At 50.9% G+C, this 21,852-nt stretch overlaps 1 protein-coding gene across 10 annotated transcripts in view; it reads left to right on the top strand.

Annotated features, from left to right (window-relative positions):
- Positions 1 to 21,852, top strand: part of TENM4 (teneurin transmembrane protein 4) — an 826,321-nt gene that overhangs the window by 569,354 nt on the left and 235,115 nt on the right. For all 10 annotated transcript variants that reach the window (XM_043875712.1, XM_043875709.1, XM_043875667.1 and 7 more), the window contains 3 exons: positions 2,034 to 2,289; positions 12,174 to 12,272; positions 13,804 to 14,039. In XM_043875712.1, coding sequence (XP_043731647.1) covers positions 2,034 to 2,289; positions 12,174 to 12,272; positions 13,804 to 14,039 — 591 coding nt within the window. The remainder of the gene's footprint in view (positions 1 to 2,033; positions 2,290 to 12,173; positions 12,273 to 13,803; positions 14,040 to 21,852) is intronic.

The following is a 21,852-nucleotide window of genomic DNA, read 5'->3' as shown; positions in this document are numbered from 1 at the left end:
TAACAATGGTTATGTGATTAATAAGTGGCAAAATCTAGAATAGAACCCAGTTTCCTGACCTTCTTCACCCTCATAATATCCTTAGCGTCCAAAGCCCAGGCTTCCTGTGAGCATAGCCTAGTGGATGGTACTTAAGATAGTACTCCAACACTCCAAGTACTTAGAAGGAGCAAATAAAATATAAATATATATAAATAAAAATTTATATGAATATATATAAATAAAAATTTTATCTTAATTGCCTCATCTGTAAAATGAAATGCAAGCAATACCTGCTCTGTAGTGTGTTGTGAGGATTAGCTGAATTAACACAAGTAGGCTCAGAATAGTGCCCTGCACATAGTAAGTGCTGCAGAAGTGTAAGTAGTGCTTTTTAACCCCCACCCCCACCCCAGACACCAGCATGGCTCATTCCCTTTACTCAAAAGCCCATCACTGACCATCTGATCTAAAGTTTCATCACTGCCCCGACATACACAGGCCACAGCCTCCTTCCCGGCTTTGTGCATTCTCAGATTTATCACGATCTTGGTAAACTACATATATATACATACATTTGCTGTGCTGTGTGTAGTCATTCAGTCATGTCTGACTCTTTGCAACTCCACGGACTGTAGCCTGCCAGGCTCCTCTGTCCATGGGGATTCCCCAGGCAAGAATATTAGAGTGGGTTGCCATGCCCTCCTCCAGGGGAATCTTCCCAACCCAGGGATGGAACCCAGGTCTCCCACATTGCAGGCGAATTCTTTACCATCTGAGCCACCAGGGAAGCCCAAGAATACTGGAGTGGGTAGCCTATCCCTTCTCTAGGGGACCTTTTCAACCCAGGAATTGAACCAGGGTCTCCTGCATTGTAGGAGGATTCTTTACCAGCTGAGCTACCAGGGAAGCCCAAACTATATATATATTTTAGCAAGATGGTGAATATATATGGGCTTCCCTGGTGGCTCAGATGGTAAAGAGTCTGCCTGCAATGCAGGAAACATGGGTTCGATCCCTGAGTTGGGAAGATCTCCTGGAGAAGGGGATGGCAACCCACTCCAGTATTCTTGCCTGGAGAATTCCATGGACAGAGGAGCCTGGTGGGCTACAGTCCATGGGGTTGCAAAGAGTTGGACATGACTGAACAGCTAACACTTTCACTTTCATATATAGGTAAGTATGTATGTGATTTGTTTACCTATTTATTTGCTGTGTAATCTTATATATCATTAGTGATGTCCAAATTTTATCATGCCTCAGAATCACCTGGAGGGTTTGTAAGGTCAGATTTCTTGGCCCCACTCAAAGGCTCATGGTTCAGTAACTCTGGGTCAGGACCCAAGAATTTTCATTTATAGCAAATTCCCAGGTGATGCAGAGGCTATGGGTTCTGTCCGTACCCTAAAAGTATCAAAGAAACAGTATGAAGTTAGTGACATGTGTTGTTGTTGTTTAGTCACTAAGTCGTGCTGACTCTTTGCGACCCCATGGACTGCAGCACGCCAGGCATCCCTGTCCTTCACTGTCTCCCAGAATTTGCTTACATTCATGTCTATTTAGTCAATGGTACTGTCTGGTCTTTGCTTTTTTTTTTCCTTAAATCTTTGTGTCTGTCTCTCTAACTCAGATGGAAGCTCAGTGAGGACAGGACTTTTGTCTGCTTTGCTCCCCAGCACCTAGAGTAGCAGATACTCAGTAAATGCCTGTCGAGCACCTGTTGACTGACTGCATGACTGTGCCCAGGTGGCCGCTGCCCACGGCTGGCGTGGGGCTCCCTGGGTGGCTCAAACAGTAACGATCTGCCTGCAACGCGGGAGACCCGGATTCTATTCCTGGGTTGGGAAGATCGCCTGGAGAAGGGCACGGCCGCCCACTCCAGTATTCTTGCCTGGAGAATCCCATGGACAGAGGAGCCTGGCGGGCTACAGTCCATGGGGTCGCAGAGTCGGACACGACTGAGCGGCTTGCGCTGTTTGCGGCCGGCCCGGCTGCTCCTGCGTGGCCCCCGCGGGGCCGTCCCCGCCCGCTGACCATGCGTGTCTGTGCCCTAGATCACCCGGGCGGCCTGCAGAACCACTCTCGACTCCGGACACCGCCGCCGCCTCTCTCGCACGCCCACACGCCCAACCAGCACCACGCGGCCTCCATTAGCTCCCTGAACCGGGGCAACTTCACTCCGAGGAGCAACCCCAGCCCGGCGCCCACGGACCACTCGCTGTCTGGAGAGCCCCCCGCCGGCGGCGCGCAGGAGCAGACCCACGCCCAGGACAACTGGCTGCTCAACAGCAACATCCCACTGGAGACCAGGTGCGGGGCGCAGGGCGGGCTGGGGCCCTGAGGACAGGGGACGGCCGGGCTGAGATCCCCGGGGCTCTGGGGCCCTGGCGGGGCCGTGCTGTGTGCCCACCACCTGGCTTGTTCTGGGCAGCAGGGTCCCAAGGATCTGCCTCTCTGGCTGCCAGAGAGAAGGGCCATGGGATGGAGGGGAGAGCGCGCTGGGGCTTGGGGATCAAGCAGCTCTGAGGTTCAGGGTGGCCTGCTGCTCACTGAAGGTGTGAGCTTGGTCAAGCTACCTCCCCCCGTGCCTCGCTTTATTACACCACAGGGCTGCTGCTGGGTGCAAAGTGCTGTTGTAACAGTAGGTGAGAGCTGCTGTGTCTAAGCAGGGCTGCCACGTGGCAGCGAGCAAACTCCCAGGGTCTGATTTGGGCCCACACCTCCGCCATTCCCTTCCGTGGTTTGGTCCCCCTCTGCCTGGCGTGGCACCTGCATGGTGCCATGGGGACCACCTGGGGACCAGGTAGGAGCAACCAGTGGGTAGGTGGCTGCCCAGGACCATCTCCCCTCCCCTCTTCTCCTCCTCCCGTTGGCCTAGCCCCTCTGCCCCCAAAGCCCTAACAAGCCCTGACATGGATGTATTCGAGTTTGTGTGATATAATAGTAATCCTCACAACTTGACGAAGTAATTATTATTGTGATCCCAGCTGACAGGTTTGGAAGCTAAAACTCAGGCTAGGTGACTAGCTTAGGTCCTGTCACAGTCCATGCACAGCTGAGATGTGAACCCAGGTGCCCCGGCTCCGGGAGACGGGGCCGTCTCCCTGCAGTGCCATCGCCTGCTGCTGGACTGGACTCTGCCTCTCCTTTCTCCCAGCCTCCTCAGATGCTCCTTTCAGCTCAAGGATCTCGGTCAGTCTCAGTTCCTAGCTGCCTTCCTTCCCTTTGCCAAGTCACTATCTTCTCCAAGTAAGGATGATTCTTTTAAGATTATGAAAACCATATAAGGCCACTGGGGAAAAAGCAGAAAGATATAAAGATGAAAATTAGACTCACCTGTCAGCCTGGCACTCTGAGATACGTGCTGTTGACTTTGGGGGACGTAGCCTTTCTCTACTTGCTCTGAACCGAGGACAAAGTGTCCCAGGCTGGACGTTTGGAACCTCTTACTCTTCTGCCCTATTTCTCAAAGTAGTAGGAAACAGAGATTTTAGCCTCTCAAATCCCTGTTCCTTACCTGGGAAGAGGACAAAAGTCAGGTCACATCTAAGGAAGTGAAGTTAGTCCACACACGGGAAGTGGACCCATCTGACTCTGCCTGGCACATGGCTGTGATACTCCCAGGTTGAACTCGTGGGTCCAGTGAGAGAAAACCAGCATCCTTTTGTGTCATTTCACCCCTCGTACAGACGTTTTTTCCTAAAGCACATTTCTCACAGGTATGGCCCAGCCCCTTCTCCGGTCTCTTAATTAATATGTCTGTTGACAGCCTTTAAAATCATGTGTGACTTTTCCCTACGTGCCTCATTTGCTCTCTTCATGGACAGAGTCAGATAATTGTGTGCCTTCCCAAGCAGAGTAGCTTAATTAGATCCCCAGTATTCCCCAAGTGCTTGTTGAATGACAGCACATGATCAAAGGAAGCCAGCAAGTAATCAATGGTTCCCGTTCTCTGAACAGAGTGTGGCAGCCACTCCCTCTGCTTAGATGCTCGTGTTTCTCCCATAGCATCAAAGTAGGTGGTTCTCCAAGTTTCTCAAGGGATAGAAAGATAGAGGAGAGGACCAGCAGCAGGGTTGGTCTCCTGATGGCTAGCTGGAGATGTGAGGGTGGTCCCAGCTTAACTCTTGCCTGGCCAGCCAGTGCCCACATGCCCATCCACCCTCTGTCCTCCCACTTCTGCTACTCAAACCACAGGAACCTTGTTTTCTCTCTTCTTAACAGTTTATCATTCAACTGTTATTCTATAGAGCAGTTAGAAAACAGAAATAAGCAAGAAAAGAAAGTTACCCTTATCTACCACCAGACAGTAATCATTATTAATGTGTTGGCATATACTTGTGTTTATGTAACATTTTCTTGCTTATCTAAATCCATACACATATATAACATAACCTTGTAAATTTAATATTCAGTGTATGTGTATATAGATGATTGTACACATATGTGTATTTATCAGTATTTCACCAAAACCTTGGGCCTCACATGCCCCTGTGCCTTTGTACATACTCTTTGCACAACTCTCTGCCGGAGTCACCCTCCTCCTTCCTTCTTGGTCTAGCAAAGTCCTACTCTTCCTTGAAGACCCAGATGAAATGTTGGAGGAAGGCTTCGTCTATGACCACAGAGTTCTGTGCATCTAAAAATAGCCTGAAACTGGGAGAGGTGTCTAGTACAGTGGATAACACAATCAGAATTCTGGATCTTAGTACCAGCTGGTCAACAGCCCAAAACCAACAAGGTAAAGTTTAAGAGGGAGCTGTGTCAAGTCTGGGAGATAGGATCACAGGTAACTGACCAACTTTGTGAGGTGGGAAGGATGCAGGCTTTAGATCAGATGGGTATAGACTCCTACCTTGGCTTCAGCGCTTCCTGGCTGGGAAGATTCCTCAACATCTTTGAACCTTGATGTCCCCATCTATAAACTGGGATAAGAAGTCACATCTCTTAGCTTGGGAGTTAATATATGAGCATACAGCACAGTGCCTGGCAATAAAAGACATGCCATAAAAGCTGTTTCCATTTTTCTCCTATGTGTATCTGCTCCCCATATCAACCCTGTGAAGAAGAAGTCATTCAAAAATATGTATTAAGGTCCTGCTCACCAGAGGAGTTGAGAGGAAATTATGGGTTCTCTCTCTTCTTTACTTCGAAGAAGTGAGTTTGACCCTGACATTTTGAGGGCACAAGTGATGGTCCACTCACTGTAGTGAGTTGTTCAAAGCACAGGTTTAAAGATCAGATGCATCCTATGATCAGACCCCCACCCCGGTGGGGTGGACCTAGACCTTACAAGTCTTCGTCTCTAAAGGGGAGAAAGCATTAGTGAATTCCTGTTCTAATGATCTATTGCTGCATAACCAACTACCCCAACACTTAGTGGTTTAAAGACCGCCAGTTGATTGTACTTCACAGTGTGAGTTAAGAGTTCAGAAAGAGCTCGGGTGGGCTGGTCCTCTGCTCTACATGGGGTAGACGGGAGGCAGTTGTGGTGTTTGGCTGTTGGCTGAGCTGGTCTGAAGGATCCAAGATGGCTTCACTCATGTGCCTGACACCCTGGGGGAGTCCGCTGAGAAGCTGGGCTTAGGTTGGGGGCACCCTCTCCTTCTCATGAGGTCTCCACATGGCAGCTCAGGGCTCCACTGCGCTGAGACAAGAAGCCGTTGATCCTCCTAATATTAGGCTTGGCCTGGAACTGGCATGGTGTCACTTCTGTCATATTCTGTTGGTCAGAGCAGTCACGGGCCAGCCAGCTTCAAGGGAGAGACAATAGACCCCATATCTCAAAGCGAGAAGAGCTGAGAATTTTCATCCTCCTTGAATCTACCGTACTGCCTCATCGAGATGTTGGAACAGTTACAAAAATAATGTCTGCATGTGTCTTAGCACACGTGCATGCTCAAGGGCTTATCATGTAGTTGTTTGTTGTCCAGGAAATATTCAGCGGTGCCTACTGTGTGCCAGAGAATATACTCTAGCAGTAGGCTAGAGATCAGCACCGGAAATGTGTTTTAACTGCCTTGACTCAGGATCCCCCAGCACACAACACAGCCTTGCCGCCTGATGGGGGCTTGATAAATATCAACACACAAGCGAAATGGTGTGAATGAATGATGGAGCAAAGGAATGGACATGTACACTCACCTGAGGCCTGAGCGGGGAGACGTCCCAGGGGACCTGGTGCCAGGGGACTGCCTGGTGAAGAGCAGGAGGCCCCCGGGAGAGGCGGGGAGGAGCGGCGGGCCTGGGGAGCCCCAGAGGGCGGGGCCTGTGTGAGGCGGCTGTCCTGAAGCGCTTCGCCAAGCCCCATCAGCAGGTGGGCCTCCCTCCCGAGGCCAGAGAGGCAGCCACGGGCCCGTCCCTAACTGTCACACTGAGTCTTGGCTGAGGGTCAAAAGTAAGTAGCTGAGCAAATGCCCTAACGGCTGGCAGAATGACCAGAAGGGGTTTCTCTTGCATGCTGGCAGGAGAAAAGAGGCTAACCAAAGACAGAGAAGAGGGAGGACTTGATTAACCTGCTCCTTTCCCTGCCCCTCCCCGCTATGCCCCTGGCACTCCCCCAGGGTGACCGAGGTCCCCAGGGAGGAAGGAGATGGGGTCTAGCTGGGCTGCGATGTTGCTTTAAGCCCCGCAGGTGCGTCTGTGGTCCATTCTGGTGGGAACCACGTGTTGAGGGTCCCCTAAAACCTGATCTCCTTCTTTCACAGTCTGCGGCATCGAACACATAACCAATTTCACAGGGCCTGCCTGATGAATAACCCAACGGGCTCCTGTCGGATGAAGGGGAAGCCAGAGCAGAAGGCCGCCAGACCTCAGCTCTAGCTCATCTGATCGCAGGCCTGGTCTGGGAGCCTGGGGCCCACTCCACTGGGGCAACAGCCCTGCCCACCCTCAGGGATGGGAGGCCGTCCCCTGGTCTGCAGCCCAGCCCTGATGCGCTTCCCAGAAGGGTGCACGGTGTCTCCTGCTGCTCCAGGCCAGCCTCTGAGCATTGCGGGGAGTTGACAGGACCCCACGGACTCTGTCATTTGCTGCTTCGGTCACGGACATGGCACAGCCACTCCCACGCAGGAAGCACAAGGTCTCGTGAGTGGAGGCAGACCCATAAATGAAGGAACTAGGCAGGGCTGTCTGCATAATGCTCTGACCAGGGAAGCCTCCCAGCAGAGAGGAAGGTGTGACCTCCCCCTCCCCTGCTTAGAAGCACCAAATAATAACCATAACAAACACTCAGAGAGCCCATACTGAGTGCGCTAATGAGCTTCCAACCAGGGAAGCTCATTAGAGACTCAGTGCCCAGGGTTTTATTGAGGGCTGGTCACATGGACACCTTGCCTCCTGCCTGGCATGTATCCAAAATCCAGATTCCCAGGAAGAAGGCAGGTGTTCAGCTTAAACCCTGTTGTTTGTGCAAATAGCCGAGGCTCAGTGAGTCATCTCTCTTATCAGTTGATGGTGGGAACCCGCCTGAACCCTAAGTTCCCAGACACCAGACAAGCAGACACACCGACATTATAAGCATGCCTTTCAAAGGATACCCGTCAGGACTGCTATCTTAGCTCTTCTGCACAGATAGTTGGTCTTCTTATCCTCCTCATTGGAGAAGAGAAGAATCTGAAGAACAGAAAACTAAAGAAACTTATCTAAGGAGCCATAGCCAGTGAAGGGCAGGGCCACAATCCATACCCAGGCCAGCCTACTCGGAGTTTCCACCCCAACCACTGTCCAGCGCTGCCTTTCTGATTATTAAAGGTAGCGTCCTGGGGCACATATGAGTGGAATTTCAGAGGAGAAAGGAATTCTGAGACAAGAGTTGTGCAAAGGCCAGGAGAGAACTTGGATTTTAGGGGAGAGGGCTAAGAGTTGGCTGAAAAGAGGCTGCAGGGCTTCCCTGCGAGATGACAGTAAATAGGGGTCAGTGACCCTTGAGTTCCATGAACAGGAGGACGCACTTTACCCTGCGGGCCCGGGGGCTGGCATGGTAGACGTGAGGGTGAGTAGCTGTCAACATCTTTCAAATCGAGAAGGGCCATCATGGGAATGGCATGGAAGACCTGGTTCATTTTTCTTTGTTCATCCTTCTGCTCAAATGCCAGCGCTGTAAATAACTTTAAGTGGTTTTGGCTGAGTCTCTTGCACCCCAAGCACCTTGTGGGTCTCAGCTGCAGGGTTTGGGCTGTGATCCCTGCCTGTCCTGCTCTATTGGTGGCTGTCCCAGCGCCCTGTGGGTGGAAACCTGGTCCAGGACAGTGGGCTTGTGGGGAGAAGACGGGCTGTTGAACAGGGTGGTCCCAGAAGAACCACTGGCCACTGCAGCTCCCCAGCCACTTCCTCTCCCAAAGCCCTGTCTTCTGCGTTTGGGAGGCAAGCTCAGCCGGCCCTGGGTCAAAGAGACGGAACCCCGCTTCAAGCAGCTCAGGGACCGGTCCAGGGCCTCCCTTCAGGCTTCGAAGGGAGCCAGTCCCCTCTCCCTTCTAAGAGGAGCTCTAAGAACAATTGAGCGTTACCCCGCAGTGCCCCCTCCAAGCCCTTGGCTGCTCTTTCCTGATAGGCAGCTTGATGAGGTCAGAGAGATCTGGATTTGAGTCCCATCTCTAGCTTTTCATTGCTGTGTGATCTTGAACAGAATCTTAACCTCTCTGGGCCTCAGCTTCCATATCTGTAAAATGAGTTAACAACACCCAGCAATGAGAGGGTCAGATGAATCTGGCACCCGAGCTCCCAGCAGCAGTGAGCTGGAGACCCTGCAGGACTGTGACCCTGGGAGGGCTCAGCAGCTCAGGGTCCCCATCAGGAAATCCTCATCACGTTTATGTTTCAGAAGAACCAGAAAGCCAGATGTTGGGGTCAGAGGTAGACAGGAAGTATACTGGGGACCCTTGACCTGGGCGTTGGGACACTGGGGTTTTCATTCCAGCTCTGCCACTGACTTGCTATGTGGGTGGGAGTAGGATACGTGTCTGTCTGGGCCTTGGTTTTCTCAGAGTCAGATGAGACCTAGTAATTCGACCCAGAACTCAGTTTTGAAAGTACAGAATAAGGCTTGTTATTTTAAGGCAAAGGCTTCCCAGGTGAAACAGTGGTAAAGAAACTGCCTACCAATGCAGATGATGCAAGACATGTGGGTTCGATCCCTGGGTCAGGAAGATCCCCTGGAGGAGGGCATGGCAACCCACTCCAGTATTCTTGCCTGGAGAATCCCATGGACAGAGGAAGCTGGCGGGCTACAGTCCATGGGGTCACACAGAGTCAGACATGACTGAGCGCATACAGAGAGCACAGTTCAAGGCAAAAGCAGCATCTGAATGGGCAGCATTTCAGCGAGAACTCATGCACCCCCAAGCCCCCGAGTGATCAAAATGACTGACATCCGAGTTAGTGTGGATGCGGACGCGCTCTCAGGAAATGACAGGCACTCTGTCACTCTAGAAACTCTTTTCTGTTGTGTTGCCTTTGCCCTTGTTTGAATAGATCTGGACTTTCAGGAGATAGTTGCCCAGTCTCTCTCTCTAAAAGTTTCCTTTAAAATTACAAAGTTAAAATCGCTCTTATTCCAGACATTGGAAAATCCCCAGTGTTAACGTTTTGATCTTTATCCTTTGTCCTTTTCCCCTGAATATATTTACTTGCTACTGATGCATCTTAAAGATTAGATTTGACCATCTGAGAGCACAGTCCTCACCTAGTGAAACAGGCCAGACCCCCACGTGTCCTGGTGAGCCTGCCATGTGGCCACTCTCAGGCCCCAGGGAGGCAGGAAGAGCTCAGCTCTAGGATCCCTGGACAGGGCAGTGAAGGCCTGCCCAGGCTGGGTGGTATAGACTATGAAAAGACTGCAGATGTCCTCCTGAAATACAGGGAATAGAGGAAATAATAATCAAGCACCCCCTGTGCTACTCTCAATTAAACACCAACTACACGCTCATGATAAGCCAGACACACTCCCCTTGGTATACCCCATCACCTGCAGTAGTCAGCAAATATTATTTGCATTCTTACTACCATCTGTCAGGCACTTGCAGACCGGGGGCTGAGAGAAGCAGACCTTCCTGACCCCAGGGCCTGTGTGCTTCCCGCCGGGTCACAAGACCCCCTGTCAGAAGGACCCCCTGCCTGGGGGCAATAAGGGGCCACTCTGAGGGACTTCAGCTCCCCTGTGGGAACTTTGGGCTCTGTGGGATGCCCCAGAGGTGGCTTCCAGAACCGGCTGCCACCCAGACCACTAGGTACCCCCACCACGGTGGTACTCAGAGACTCGGCTGCAAAACAGTGCTATCTGTGCCCCCACAGTCCCTGGGAAGGCCAGTGGAATGGTGCTCTGAGACAGTACTGACAGCCCCTCCTTTTGCAAGTCTGTGGGGCTGGCAGGGGCAAAGCCACAGGCTGGGCAGGTTATGGGCAGAGAGGGCCTGAGAGGGCCTGAGCTCCAATGCAGACAAAGTCAGGCTTCAGTCCGGCTCTGCCACTTGCTTACTATATACGATAGAACCTTGGGACTTCTCCAGGCCGTGCCATGCATGCCAACCTACAAAACAAGGATGCAGTGGAGACTTTACAGGGTTGTTGGGGGAGAAAGATTTATACTGGATAATAGTTGCACAGCTCTCGACAGTGAGAAGTATGCAGTGGATCTAGGGTGTGTGCATGCTAAGTCCCTCAGTCGTGTCTGACTCTTTGCAACCCTGTGGACTGTAGCCCACCAGGCTCCTCTGTCCATGGGATTCTCCAGGCAAGAATACTGGAGTGGGTTGCTACGCCCTCCTCCAGGGGATCTCGCCAATCAAGGATCAAACCCACGTCTCTTACGCCTCCTGCTCTGGCAGGCGGATTCTTTACCACTAGCACCACCTGGGAAGCCCAGATATAGGTAAGGTAGCCACTGTTACAGCTAGCCTCAGTACTTCTGTAACCTTTCCCTAAACTTTGAAAATTCTTCCAACATCCCTCAGCTGTTCCTATAGCAACCTGTGAGTTTAGTATGATTAGCCCCGTTTTACAGATATAGTAGTGTAAGATTAGAAGAGGTTAAAGTGTCTACACAAAGTCACACAACTAGAAAGCAGCAGAAAGGGGGCTTGAATTTAGTTTTCCAGTTCTCAAAACCTGGTCAAAGTCAGAAGGATAGTCTCTGGCAGGGCTGGCCCCAAAAGGTGACTTTCTGCAATCGGTCCTTCCCTGAGGCACAGACAGAAGGTGGTATCCACCACTGACTTGTTCAAAACAATTCAAGTGAGGTGGCAGTAACCCTGAAATACCGGGAAACGAGACCCCGTGTGCTTGTGTGTGAGTGATGTCACTTAGCAGGCGTGGTTGAGACCACAGTGGCGAGTGTGTCTGCCTTCTTTCTGGGTCCCAGAAGGCCGCAGCGCCCTCAGTGCATGTGGGGGATGAAAGAGCCCCCCATCTCTGTGGAGCTCTGTCCCTGCCAATCAGTCATCACCCAGGCCCCCGCACTGCCAAGGGACCCTGACCCTCCAGTATCACATCACAACCTGGGGGGCTCGTGAGAAATGCAGATCCCCAACACCCAGTGATTCCGAATCTCTGAAACTGGGCCTCAGCAAAGCACAGCTCTCCCGAGGATTCTGATGCTTACAAGTTTGAGAACCACTGTTTTAGTAGTAGCAAAGGGCCCAAAATGCTTGTCTGTCTTTTTCCTTTGGATAAGTGAAGTGAGTATCTCTGGCTGTTGTTAAAGCAGATGTAGGCAGGATCAAGTAGAGGAGAAAGCACAGGCTTTGGAACCAGGTACACCTGGGCTCACATCCCTGCTTTGAACCATGCTAGCTGGTAGCCTGGGCTAGTCCTGGGACCTCCCTGTCTCCATTCCCTGCTCTGTACAATGGGGACGACACTGCCTTTCTTATACTGTGCCTCTGTTGAAGACCTGACATAAATGAACATCACCTGCCTAGCTCAGCACATGAGCCATAATCAGTCTTTGCCAGTCAGAGGTGTGATGTGATGCACACAACTGGCAGACCTACAGGTTTGTATGGAGGGTGCTCCCTCCAGATGCTCTGGGCCAGGCAGACCCCAGGCACTGGGGGCTTGCCCACAGCCCCCTCGCCTGGAAACTGCGCCCCGCTGGTCTCACGCACAGCTACACCAGTCAGCCACTCTCTGTGTTTCTCTACTGTCCCCTTCATCGATGCATGACTCATGGCTTCATTCATGTCTCCATGTGTGTGTAGAAACCTAGGCAAGCAGCCATTCCTAGGGACATTGCAGGACAACCTCATTGAGATGGACATTCTCAGCGCCTCCCGCCATGATGGGGCTTACAGTGACGGGTAGGTGACGTCCCCACGCTCCTCCCCTCTGCGTGTGCTCTCCCTGTGGCTCCTGCTCCCGCATGCTGACCCTGAGACCTTTCCCTGGGACCTCCTGGGGGAAGTGATGAGACCATGTTGCATGCCCATCCCCAAGCCCGTGTTCAACTTGCAAGAGTTTATCCTTGGAGTACCCTCTCCCCCAGCATATTAACAGTAGTCTTGTTAATATGGCGCTCCCGGCATCTCATCGGCTGCCTCTGACATCCGGAAGCCATCTCATGTAGCCGCCTCTGTGTAGCACAGGCCCTGTGTTGTATGTATGCTGGCCCTGACATTGTATTCTGTGGCCCGAGGCCTCTTGCACCCCAGTAGGGTACAAGGTCCCTCTCAATCTTACCTTCTGCCCTAAGACTTCAGGGGCATGCAGTACAACCAGTGCACCTCATTTCCCAAGCTGTGTCCCAGTCCTCCCATGGCCATGGTTAAAGACAGGCTGTGGAAGATTTCCTGGCACTGAGTTTGGCCACGACCATGTGCTTTGACTTTGCCATGCTGCCCTCAAGGCGATGGCCAGGCTGCAGGATGCAGTTGCCCGTCTGTCCTCTGCCCCAGCTGTTACCAGGGGCTTGAAAGGCGGCAGACTGGCTTCTGGGCAGAGTTCTTTGAAGGCATTTGCTGCCATTCACTGTGTAACAGCCACTAAGGGACTCTTGACCTTGGCAGAGTTTAGTAGTGCTTTCTTGGTTCCCACCCCTACCAAAGTGAAAGTGAAACTGAAAGTCACTCAGTCGTGTCCTATTCTTAGCAACCCTGTGGAGTATACAGTCCATGGAATTCTCCAGGCCAGAATACTGGAGTGTGTAGCGTTTCAGCCACAAGGGAAACCCAAGAATACTGGAGTGGGTAGCCTATCCCTTCTCCAGAGGCTCTTCCCCACCGACCTAGGAATCCAACCAGGGTCTCCTGCAGTGCAGGCAGATTCTTTACCAACTGAGCTATCAGGGAAGCCCAACCCCCTCTTAAAAAAAAAAAAAAAAAAAAGTTGGTATTCCATTCCTCCACCATGGTACACAAGCAAAGGCTGTGTTGGAGGGAGAGGAAAAGCTGGCGGTTTCATAATCTCCGGGGGGAGATGCGGGGGGTGGGGGGATGCAGAATAGGATTTTAGGCGTTTTCCAAGCTCCTGCAGTAATTTTAGAAGACATCTAGTTCCTTCTCCAAGAAAACAGCATCCCAGCCCCCGTGGCTTCCCAGGAAAAGGATCTCAGCACCCAGCCTTCTGTCCAGCTGGGGTGGGTTCCCTATGGGCAGGGCTGTCCCACCCATGTTTTCGTGGAAACGTGTCTCCGTGTGCCCTGTTCTGTGGTCCAGCACAAGATTTTCCTTTTTCTCTGTCCCTCCGTCTCCTCCGTGGCGACTCTCTCTCTCTCTCTCCGTCTCTCTAGGCTCTTCTGCATGCTTCTTCTACCGCTGCCTCTGCCTTCAGGTCGGTGTGGGCTCCCAGGGAGCCGGCTAACCCTGCCGCCCCCCGGCTTCTCTCCATCCACAGGCACTTCCTCTTCAAGCCGGGAGGCACCTCCCCGCTCTTCTGCAGCACGGCGCCGGGCTACCCTCTGACGTCCAGCACGGTGTACTCGCCGCCGCCCCGGCCCCTGCCCCGCACCACCTTCTCCCGCCCGGCCTTCAACCTCAAGAAGCCCTCCAAGTACTGTAACTGGAAGTGCGCGGCCCTGAGCGCCATTGCCATCTCGGCCACGCTGGTCATCCTGTTGGCGTACTTTGTGGGTAAGTACCCCCCTGCCCCAGCGTCCCTGGGGGCCCCTTCGGCCCAGAGGGCAGTGACCGAGACAGCTGTGGGCCATCAGAGCTCGCAGGGTGAACCGCGCGGGCCGGGAGCCCTGGGCCGGCGGGTAACGACCCCCCGCTGCAGCCCAAGACTGTCAAGGCGGGGCTCCAGGCCCGGCCCCTCCTCCTGCACGTACACCAGGACGGCGGCGTGCGTGTACTCCCCGGACGTACGTCCCGTCGGCCCCCGCGTGTGACGGAAGCCTGGCGTCAGGCACCAGCGCTCAGGACTGGCTTTTGAGGTGGTCGTCCGTGACATGACTGTCACGGGTGGCAGTCGCTAGAAACGAAGAGGCAAGTGGGAGGCTCGAGAGCAGGCTGGCCTCTCCTGTGGGTGCCACGCCATTGCAGCGAGGAGCAGGGAGGAGGCCGCGCGCGGGCCCTGGGGCTGGAGGGAAGCTGCCCCAGAGCGGGCTATGCTGACCTCAAGCCAGGAAAGCGGGTCTGAAGGTGAGGGTCCGGCCAGGCCTTGTGGGGGAGCCGAGGTCCAGTGGGAGTCCATGGTTGGGAAGGGCCTCCGTGAGCAGTTGGCACTGGCTGAGGGGGGCACACAGGTCGGGGGGCAGCGCAGACCGGCCTGCCTAGCTGATCCCAGGGCTCCCACCGTGTAACACACTCCTCTGAGCCCACCTCCGTGCCTGCGACACCCCCCACCGCGCGCTCTTCTGATGTGTTTGCAGCACAGTCGGGTGTCCTGCTTCCGACCCCTGTCTTTGGTCTTTGGTCTGCTCCCAGGAAGGATGTTACTCTGGAGAGATGCGTAGAGTCAGCTGCCCCTCTGTAAATCAGCCTGTTGGTAACGGCATCCACCAGGGTTGGCTTAACCCTCTGTCCTTCCCAACCTTCAAATTCTATAATTCTAAGATGTATGGTAGGTTAGGCCAGCTTGAGAAGGCCTGGAATCCATGCTAAGGCATTCTGAGATCCATCTATTAGCAAAGGAAGCCTTTCTGTATAAATCCAATAAATAGAAATGCAACTCAATGGCAGAATGCCAAATAAGACAGAGTGCTGCCCACTGTGGAAAAGGACTCTGTGACAAGCAAAGTCATCGTGGACGGGAGAGGACTGTCTTGAGAGGTAGTAAGCACTGTCACGAGGAATGATGCATAGAGCACAGCTCCCACTTGTTTGGGACGCGGAGAAGAGACTCAAGCCTGAATGGGGGTCTGGGTGATGTAAGCTGTAAAGTCACTTCCCTCTCAAGATCTTTAAGTTTAAGTAAAAACAAGTAATCAGGAAGATGATAACCCTGCGAACAAAGACTCCTTAAACATCTGGAGCTGCAGTAAGCCTTACCTGGCATGCTGGGTCTCTTCTCTGCTTGTGAAGATTGGGTTGGAGAATTTCATGGCATCAAGATCAGGTTGGCATCTGCTCTTCTGTCTGATTGGTTAGCTTGAAAAGCTGTGCTGAGAAGGCTCCCAAGGCTTCATTCAGACTCGATGGAAGAGTCTGTGAGTGATTGCTGATGTCTGTTGTCACAGGAGTGGAGAATATTGATGACAAACTAAGTATTTGCCACCCCTACTCTGGGTCATTGGGTAAAAAGGAACAACCAAACTAGGAGCAGTCAGCTCCCAGTCGGGTTCTGCAAGAGGTTCAGGATTGATATCGATTGGGTTACTGGGGAGGGTTGTGGGGTTCCGAGCATGGCCACCTGCCATAGCAGTTTCTTGGTGGCATCACCAGTACTGTAACCCCACCGACCACTAGCACAGCCCTTGCTTTCTACTGACATTATTATATTTCATAGATGAGTTGACCTTTTTTTTTTTTTTTGGCTAATCCCAAACTCCTAATTTACCCCCCTCCCCACCTTTCTCCTTTGGGAACCATAATTTTTTATTTATTTATTTATTTATTTTTAATTGAAGGATAATTGCTTTACAATGTTGTGTCGGTTTCTGTCATACATCAACATGCATCAGCCATAAGGATACTTATGTCCCCTCCATCTTGAACCTCCCTCCCACCTCCCACCCCATCCCACCCATGCAGGTTGTCACAGAGCCTCAATTTGAGTTCCTTGAGTCATTCAGCAAGTTCCCACTGGTTGGCTATCTGTTTTACATATGGCAGTATACATGTTTCCATGCTACTCTTTCCATTTGTCCCACCCTCTTCTCTACGCCGGGTCCACAAGTCTGTTCTCTATGTCCACATCTCCAGTACCGCCCTGCAAATTGGTTATAGATGAGTAGACTTTGGAACAAGCAGCGTCACTGTTCATCAAGAGACAGCAACTTGTTTTGTGTTGAAGTCTTAAGGTTTATACTATACACTATGTAACTTAGTTCAGAAAGTGTAAGTCTTTATATGATTAAATAACCTCTCTTTCTGCCATCCATCCCATGGGCTTCTTCCTCTCCTATTTAGTAAGAATACATCATCAGCTATCTAAAAGTAGGGGCCACTGTGGGAGCTAGTGAGCCTCCTGTCTAGGAAGAGTGCAAATAGTGCTTAATGACCATGTAAGCAAGACAAAGATTCAATCATTGAATAGGGCTTGTCACTGGAGGACGTTTCATTTCCCTTCCCACATTGATAATGTCAAACTCCAAAAATAGTCACAACCTAGAACCTGAGAGTTATGTTTTATTTGGTGGGAATTTTTAGGACGTCAAGCCTGGAAGACAGAGTCTCAATAACCCTGACATAATTGCTCCAAGGAGGTAGGCGGGAGGGTGGGAATCAGGTTATATAGAAGTTTGCAGCAAGGGACAGGTAGTCTGAATATCAGAAGATTGTTGTTAATTAAGGAAAACCAGGTATCTCAAGGAATTTGGCACTTTTCTATGTTTGGGAGGATGAAAAAGGCTGGGCTCACAGAAATTCTTCTCACATGCATCACAGCTATCTGAGATAGGCATCCTGCTTCTTGATTTTTCACATCCTTAGTTCTTTGTTCACCGTAGGGAGGAGCAGCAGCTGCTGGATCATAAGCATTGTTCTCCCTTTTGGGTGCCCTCAAAAATTTCTGGCTCAGAAATTCGCGCATGGGGGCCTGAAATTGCTGATGGCTGCGACATCCTTGTTTACTGATATGACAGGAAATACTCCATTTCACAGTAGTCTTAGAAGCTACAATTTTGTGAATATTCTTTTTTCATTCAGCAAACCAAACAAGGTACCTTCTTTGAGTCAGGCACTGTGCTGTGCTAGCACCAACAATATGTCCCCTCCTCTTGAGGTGCTGGTAGCTTAGAAGCAGCAATTGATCCAACATGACCCCATAGCTGTGTTAGCTCTGACATGGGGGGGCGGGAATATCCAGCCCTCTCCAGGAGGGACCTGAGGAGGCTTCCTGGCAAAGGTGCTGTTTTAGCTGAGTCTTCAGGTCACAGCCAGAAGTAGACATGAAGAAAAGGAATTTCAGACCAAGGGGTGTTTCCAAGTCTTTAAAGAAGGCGATCTAGTGGCAAAGACATTTTCCATTTGAAGGCTTTGCAGGGCATGGGGACCATGATTGGAGCTAATGCGGGAGAGAGTGGTCAGATTCTGAAGATCACCATGGAGGCCAAGTTTAAGACCTTACTGGATGGGCGACAGGGAACCCCTGAAGGGCTTGAAGCAGTGGCAGGACACGTTTGTCTTAGAAAGTTCAGGGCGGAGGGAGGAAGAATGGGTCCTACTGCCTGAACAAGTCAGGAGAAGATGAGGGCTTCAACTCAGAGGGTGACAGTGTTGGGGAAGGGAGGGGGGTGGTTGAGGTCGATTTGGGAGAATTTGGGTCTCAAGTCCACTGAGAAGGTGTCCCTGCCAAGAATAAATACATCCTCCTGCCAAAGCCTGAGGTATATAGACAACTTAAAACAGCAGTTTAGGTTCCATATCCAAGAGCCAGATCGGAGAGGCAAGCCTGGGGGCTTCCCTCTGTTAACCTGGAAACTCAGCAAGGAGACTTGGGGGCAGAGCTTGCAGCAGCCTGAGTCTGGATTCCATTCCCAGCTCAGCCACCAAGCAGCTGTTTCTCCTTGGGCAACTTACTTCTCCCCCTGAGTCCTAATTTCTCCCTCACAGTCCACTACCTCAGAAGGATGCTTCCGAGTCTGGAGGAAGAGTAAGCTAAGGCCGCGAGTGCATTGCGGGTATCGGCCGGGTCCCACGAGTCCTCAAGGGCTGGGTTGGCAGCCTTGTGCTTGCTCTCCAAGGGCCAAGGGTGAGCTCTTGTTGGCTTCGCCATCATCTCAGGCTGTGATGACTAACTTATAAGGATCTATCAATTATTAAAAATCAAATTAATTGTCTCTGCAGCACACAAATATCCTTCACAAAGACTTTTGCCAGCAGACCAACTGATCTCATCAACAGGCAAGAAGCACAGATCTTTAATTAGATTTTTGATGAAAAATTGTGTTTAATTTCAAGTATAATCAATTATTAATTACTGTAATGAGCGAGTCTGACTGGGTTTACTAATTAACTCATTTAAAAATTATGAATAACCTTTTCATTTGTAATTATTTTTTACATCCTATCAAGTTCCAGAGAAGAATTGCATCACCTCACCAGCAGAGAGGGAGTTGAAAACAGAGGGCGGGAAAGAGTTGTTCTTTCTCCAGGGTCTGCTCAGGGCTGCCACGTCTGGATGGGGCTCAAGATCCACTTGACTTTCAGTTTCTTAGTTGGAAAGTTTATTGAGAACAAAGCAACTGGTGACCTTTCATTTGTAGACACTTTGGCCGCTGTTTGATAGGAAGCTGGAGAAGCTGGAGCCGGCACTGATTACCCATAAAGGCTGCAGGACCCAGGGCCTCGCCTTCGGGCTGTCTTCTCATCCCCTGGGATGTTACTGTCTGCTCTGCCCTGGGCTGGGAACCTAGGGAGGACCCTCACTGAGCCTGGGGGATCTCTTAAGGATCACACAAGGATGTGTGATTTTTGCCTCCGAAGGACGCCCTTTTCAGAGAGGCCAGCACTGGGGTGGGTGCCCTGCCTTAGTCACCCACTCTCTCTTGGTTTTCAGGTTGGTTCAGTCTCCATTTGAATACCCTGCCTTTTCTTTCCGAAAGAAAAGAAATCTGTTTGCAGAACAAAATGGGGAAAGACGGGTGTGAGAAGGTTTCTTGTAAGTCAGACCATGAAACTTGTGCCATCGTGGCAATAATGCTTTATTTGGTAGTATTTAATCGTTTTAAAAACATTTTCACCCCAAGAAGCAGTGTGGTTTAGAGTAGTAGAAATAATAGGGGTCACTTTTTGTGATTAATGATCAGGGCAGTTAGCTTCAATCATACCCTGTCCACATGGCCCTGACTCTTCTAAGCACTTTGCTTGTGTTTTCTCATTAAAATCTCCCAGCGGCCTGTGGGTTATTATCCCCAAATTACAGATAAGGACATGGAAACCCTGTGAACTTAAGTAGCTCATCCACTGTTAAACAGTCAATGGCTAGACTGTGCACTCAGCCTCTTGAGCTGATGCTTTTGATCTGTTTTTTTCCTCTCTTTTGAGCTCACAGTCTTAAACTTTATGCTGTAACTTTCCCATCTTAGTAGTGTAGTGTTAGTCACTCAGTCGTGTCTGACTCTTTGCAGCGCCGTGGACAGAGTTCAACAGGTTCCTCTGTCCATAGAATTCTCCAAGCAAGAATACTGGAGTGGGTTGCCATTCCCTCCTCCAGGGGATCTTCCAATCCAGAGATCAAACCCAGGTCTCCTGCACTGCAGGTGGATTCTTTACCCCCAGAGCCCCCAGAGAAGCCCATCTTAGTATCTGATATTCTAAAGTTTTGCTATGTACCTAGCATTGGTACCTAGCATTGGTCCACGCCATTACTAAACAGTTATCATCTCTCTGAACACTCATAATAGTTCTGCCTTCTGGAAGAGGAAACTAAAGCTGAGAAGTTATCGCTTTGCCAGGGTCGCACAACTGGTAAATGACATAGGGTTTCAAAGGCCGTATTCTCAGGCACTACCCTGTAGCTTAGATTATGGAGGATCAGAAAACCCCATGCAGGCCCTGACTCCATACCTTGCTGGCTGTGTAAACCTGAGCAGGTGGCTTAACCTCTCTGATCTTCAGTTTCCACTTTCCCTATGGCTGATGTGGCTGGAATGGTTAGGCCCTTTTTACAGGAGGGGAAACTGAGGGTAGCATTGTGGTTGAGAGCCTGAGTTCTAAAATAAGGCTGTGCTGTGCTGTGATTAGTTGCTCAGCTGTGGCCGACTCTTTGCGACCCCGTGAACTATAGCCCGAGGAGCTCTTCTGTCCATGGGGATTCTCCAGGCAAGAATACTGGAGTGGGTTGCCATGCCCTCCTCCATGAAATAAGGCTGCCTGCTTTCAGGTCCCAGTTCAGCTGCCTAATGTGCTTTGAGACCTCAGGCAAGTTAGTTTAACCTCTCTTAGCCTCAGTTTTGGAGAAGGCAATGGCAACCCACTCCAGTACTCTTGCCTGGAAAATCCCATGGATGGAGGAGCCTGGTAGGCTGCAGTCCATGGGGTCGCTAAGAGTTGGACATGACTGAGCGACTTCAGTTTCACTTTTCACTTTCATGCATTGGAGAAGGAAATGACAACCCACTCCAGTGTTCTTGCCTGGAGAATCCGAGGGATGGGGGAGCCTGGTGGGCTGCCATCTCTGGGGTCTCACTGAGTCGGACATGACTGAAGTGACTTAGCAGCAGCAGCAGCAGCCTCAGTTTACCCATCTATAAAATGGGGATAATCCTAGTGGCCACTTCACGGGGTTTTGTGATGTTCCAGTAAGATAATTTGCATAAAGCAGCTGTCCCACTGCCTGGCACAGAGTGGGCTCTCAATAAATGTTAGATACTGTTACGATTATTAATAGGATCATTAGTACTGTTAGCATCCCATGGAAAAGAGAAGTCTTGAGAGAGAACTTGGGCCAGCATCATCTCACAGCAGCGCCTGAAGGCTCCCCAGCCTGTGTTAGTCACAAGGGCAGCTGACAGAACAACCAAGGGGACCTGTCAGAAAGCATTTGTCGGGATGTCTCTCTGTTCCAGGGAAGCAGCCACAAGAATCATTACCCTAAAGCACCTTGCATCATTTCTTTAACTAGGACAAAAGTTGATTTTTGCTTCCCTGCCAGTCACCTCTATCCAGATAAAACCAAGGGCTCCCCTCGAGTTCTGAATCTCTGCATAAAAAGTAGACACTGAGGACTGCAAAAGAGCATGGAGTCATATCTTGAGGACTCTTCAAGCACCTGTCTAGCCAGATCAGTCTTTAAATCAGGAGATTTTTAAAAAAGGTTTGTTAATAATACAAAAACCAGGAAGAGCATTACATTCAAATGGAGACCCAGAGATTACCCTGGGATGTTGGTTTATTTTGTTGTCAGGCCCAGGTCTCTCCAGAGGGTGGGGCCTCATTTGGGTGATTTCTCTAAAGGGAGCAGGTGTTCTGATCTGACTTCCCAGGTGGCTTAGCAGTAAAGAACCTGCCTGCCTATGCAAGAGATGTGGATTCAATCCCTGGGTCGGAAAGATTCCCTGGAAGAGGGAATGGCAACCCGTTCCAGTATTCTCGCCTGGGAAATCCCATGCACAGAGGAGCCTGCCAGGCTAGAGTCCATGGGAATCTCAAAGAGTTACATACAACTGAGCAGCTAAACAACAGCGTTCTGATTGGAAGAGAAGATGGGATTCTGTGGAAATAGTTCTGCTACTCTCCAGCTGTGTGACTCTCCTGAACTTTGGTTTCCTCCTCTGCCACTGGGAAGAATAGTAGTTCTTTCCTCTGGAGGCTGTTAAGCAGGTTAAATGAGGCATGTGAC

This window comes from Cervus elaphus, chromosome 2 (genome assembly GCF_910594005.1).
Source record: "Cervus elaphus chromosome 2, mCerEla1.1, whole genome shotgun sequence".
Classification (NCBI taxonomy): Eukaryota; Metazoa; Chordata; class Mammalia; order Artiodactyla; family Cervidae; genus Cervus; species Cervus elaphus.
This window is presented reverse-complemented; position numbering and strand designations above follow the sequence as displayed.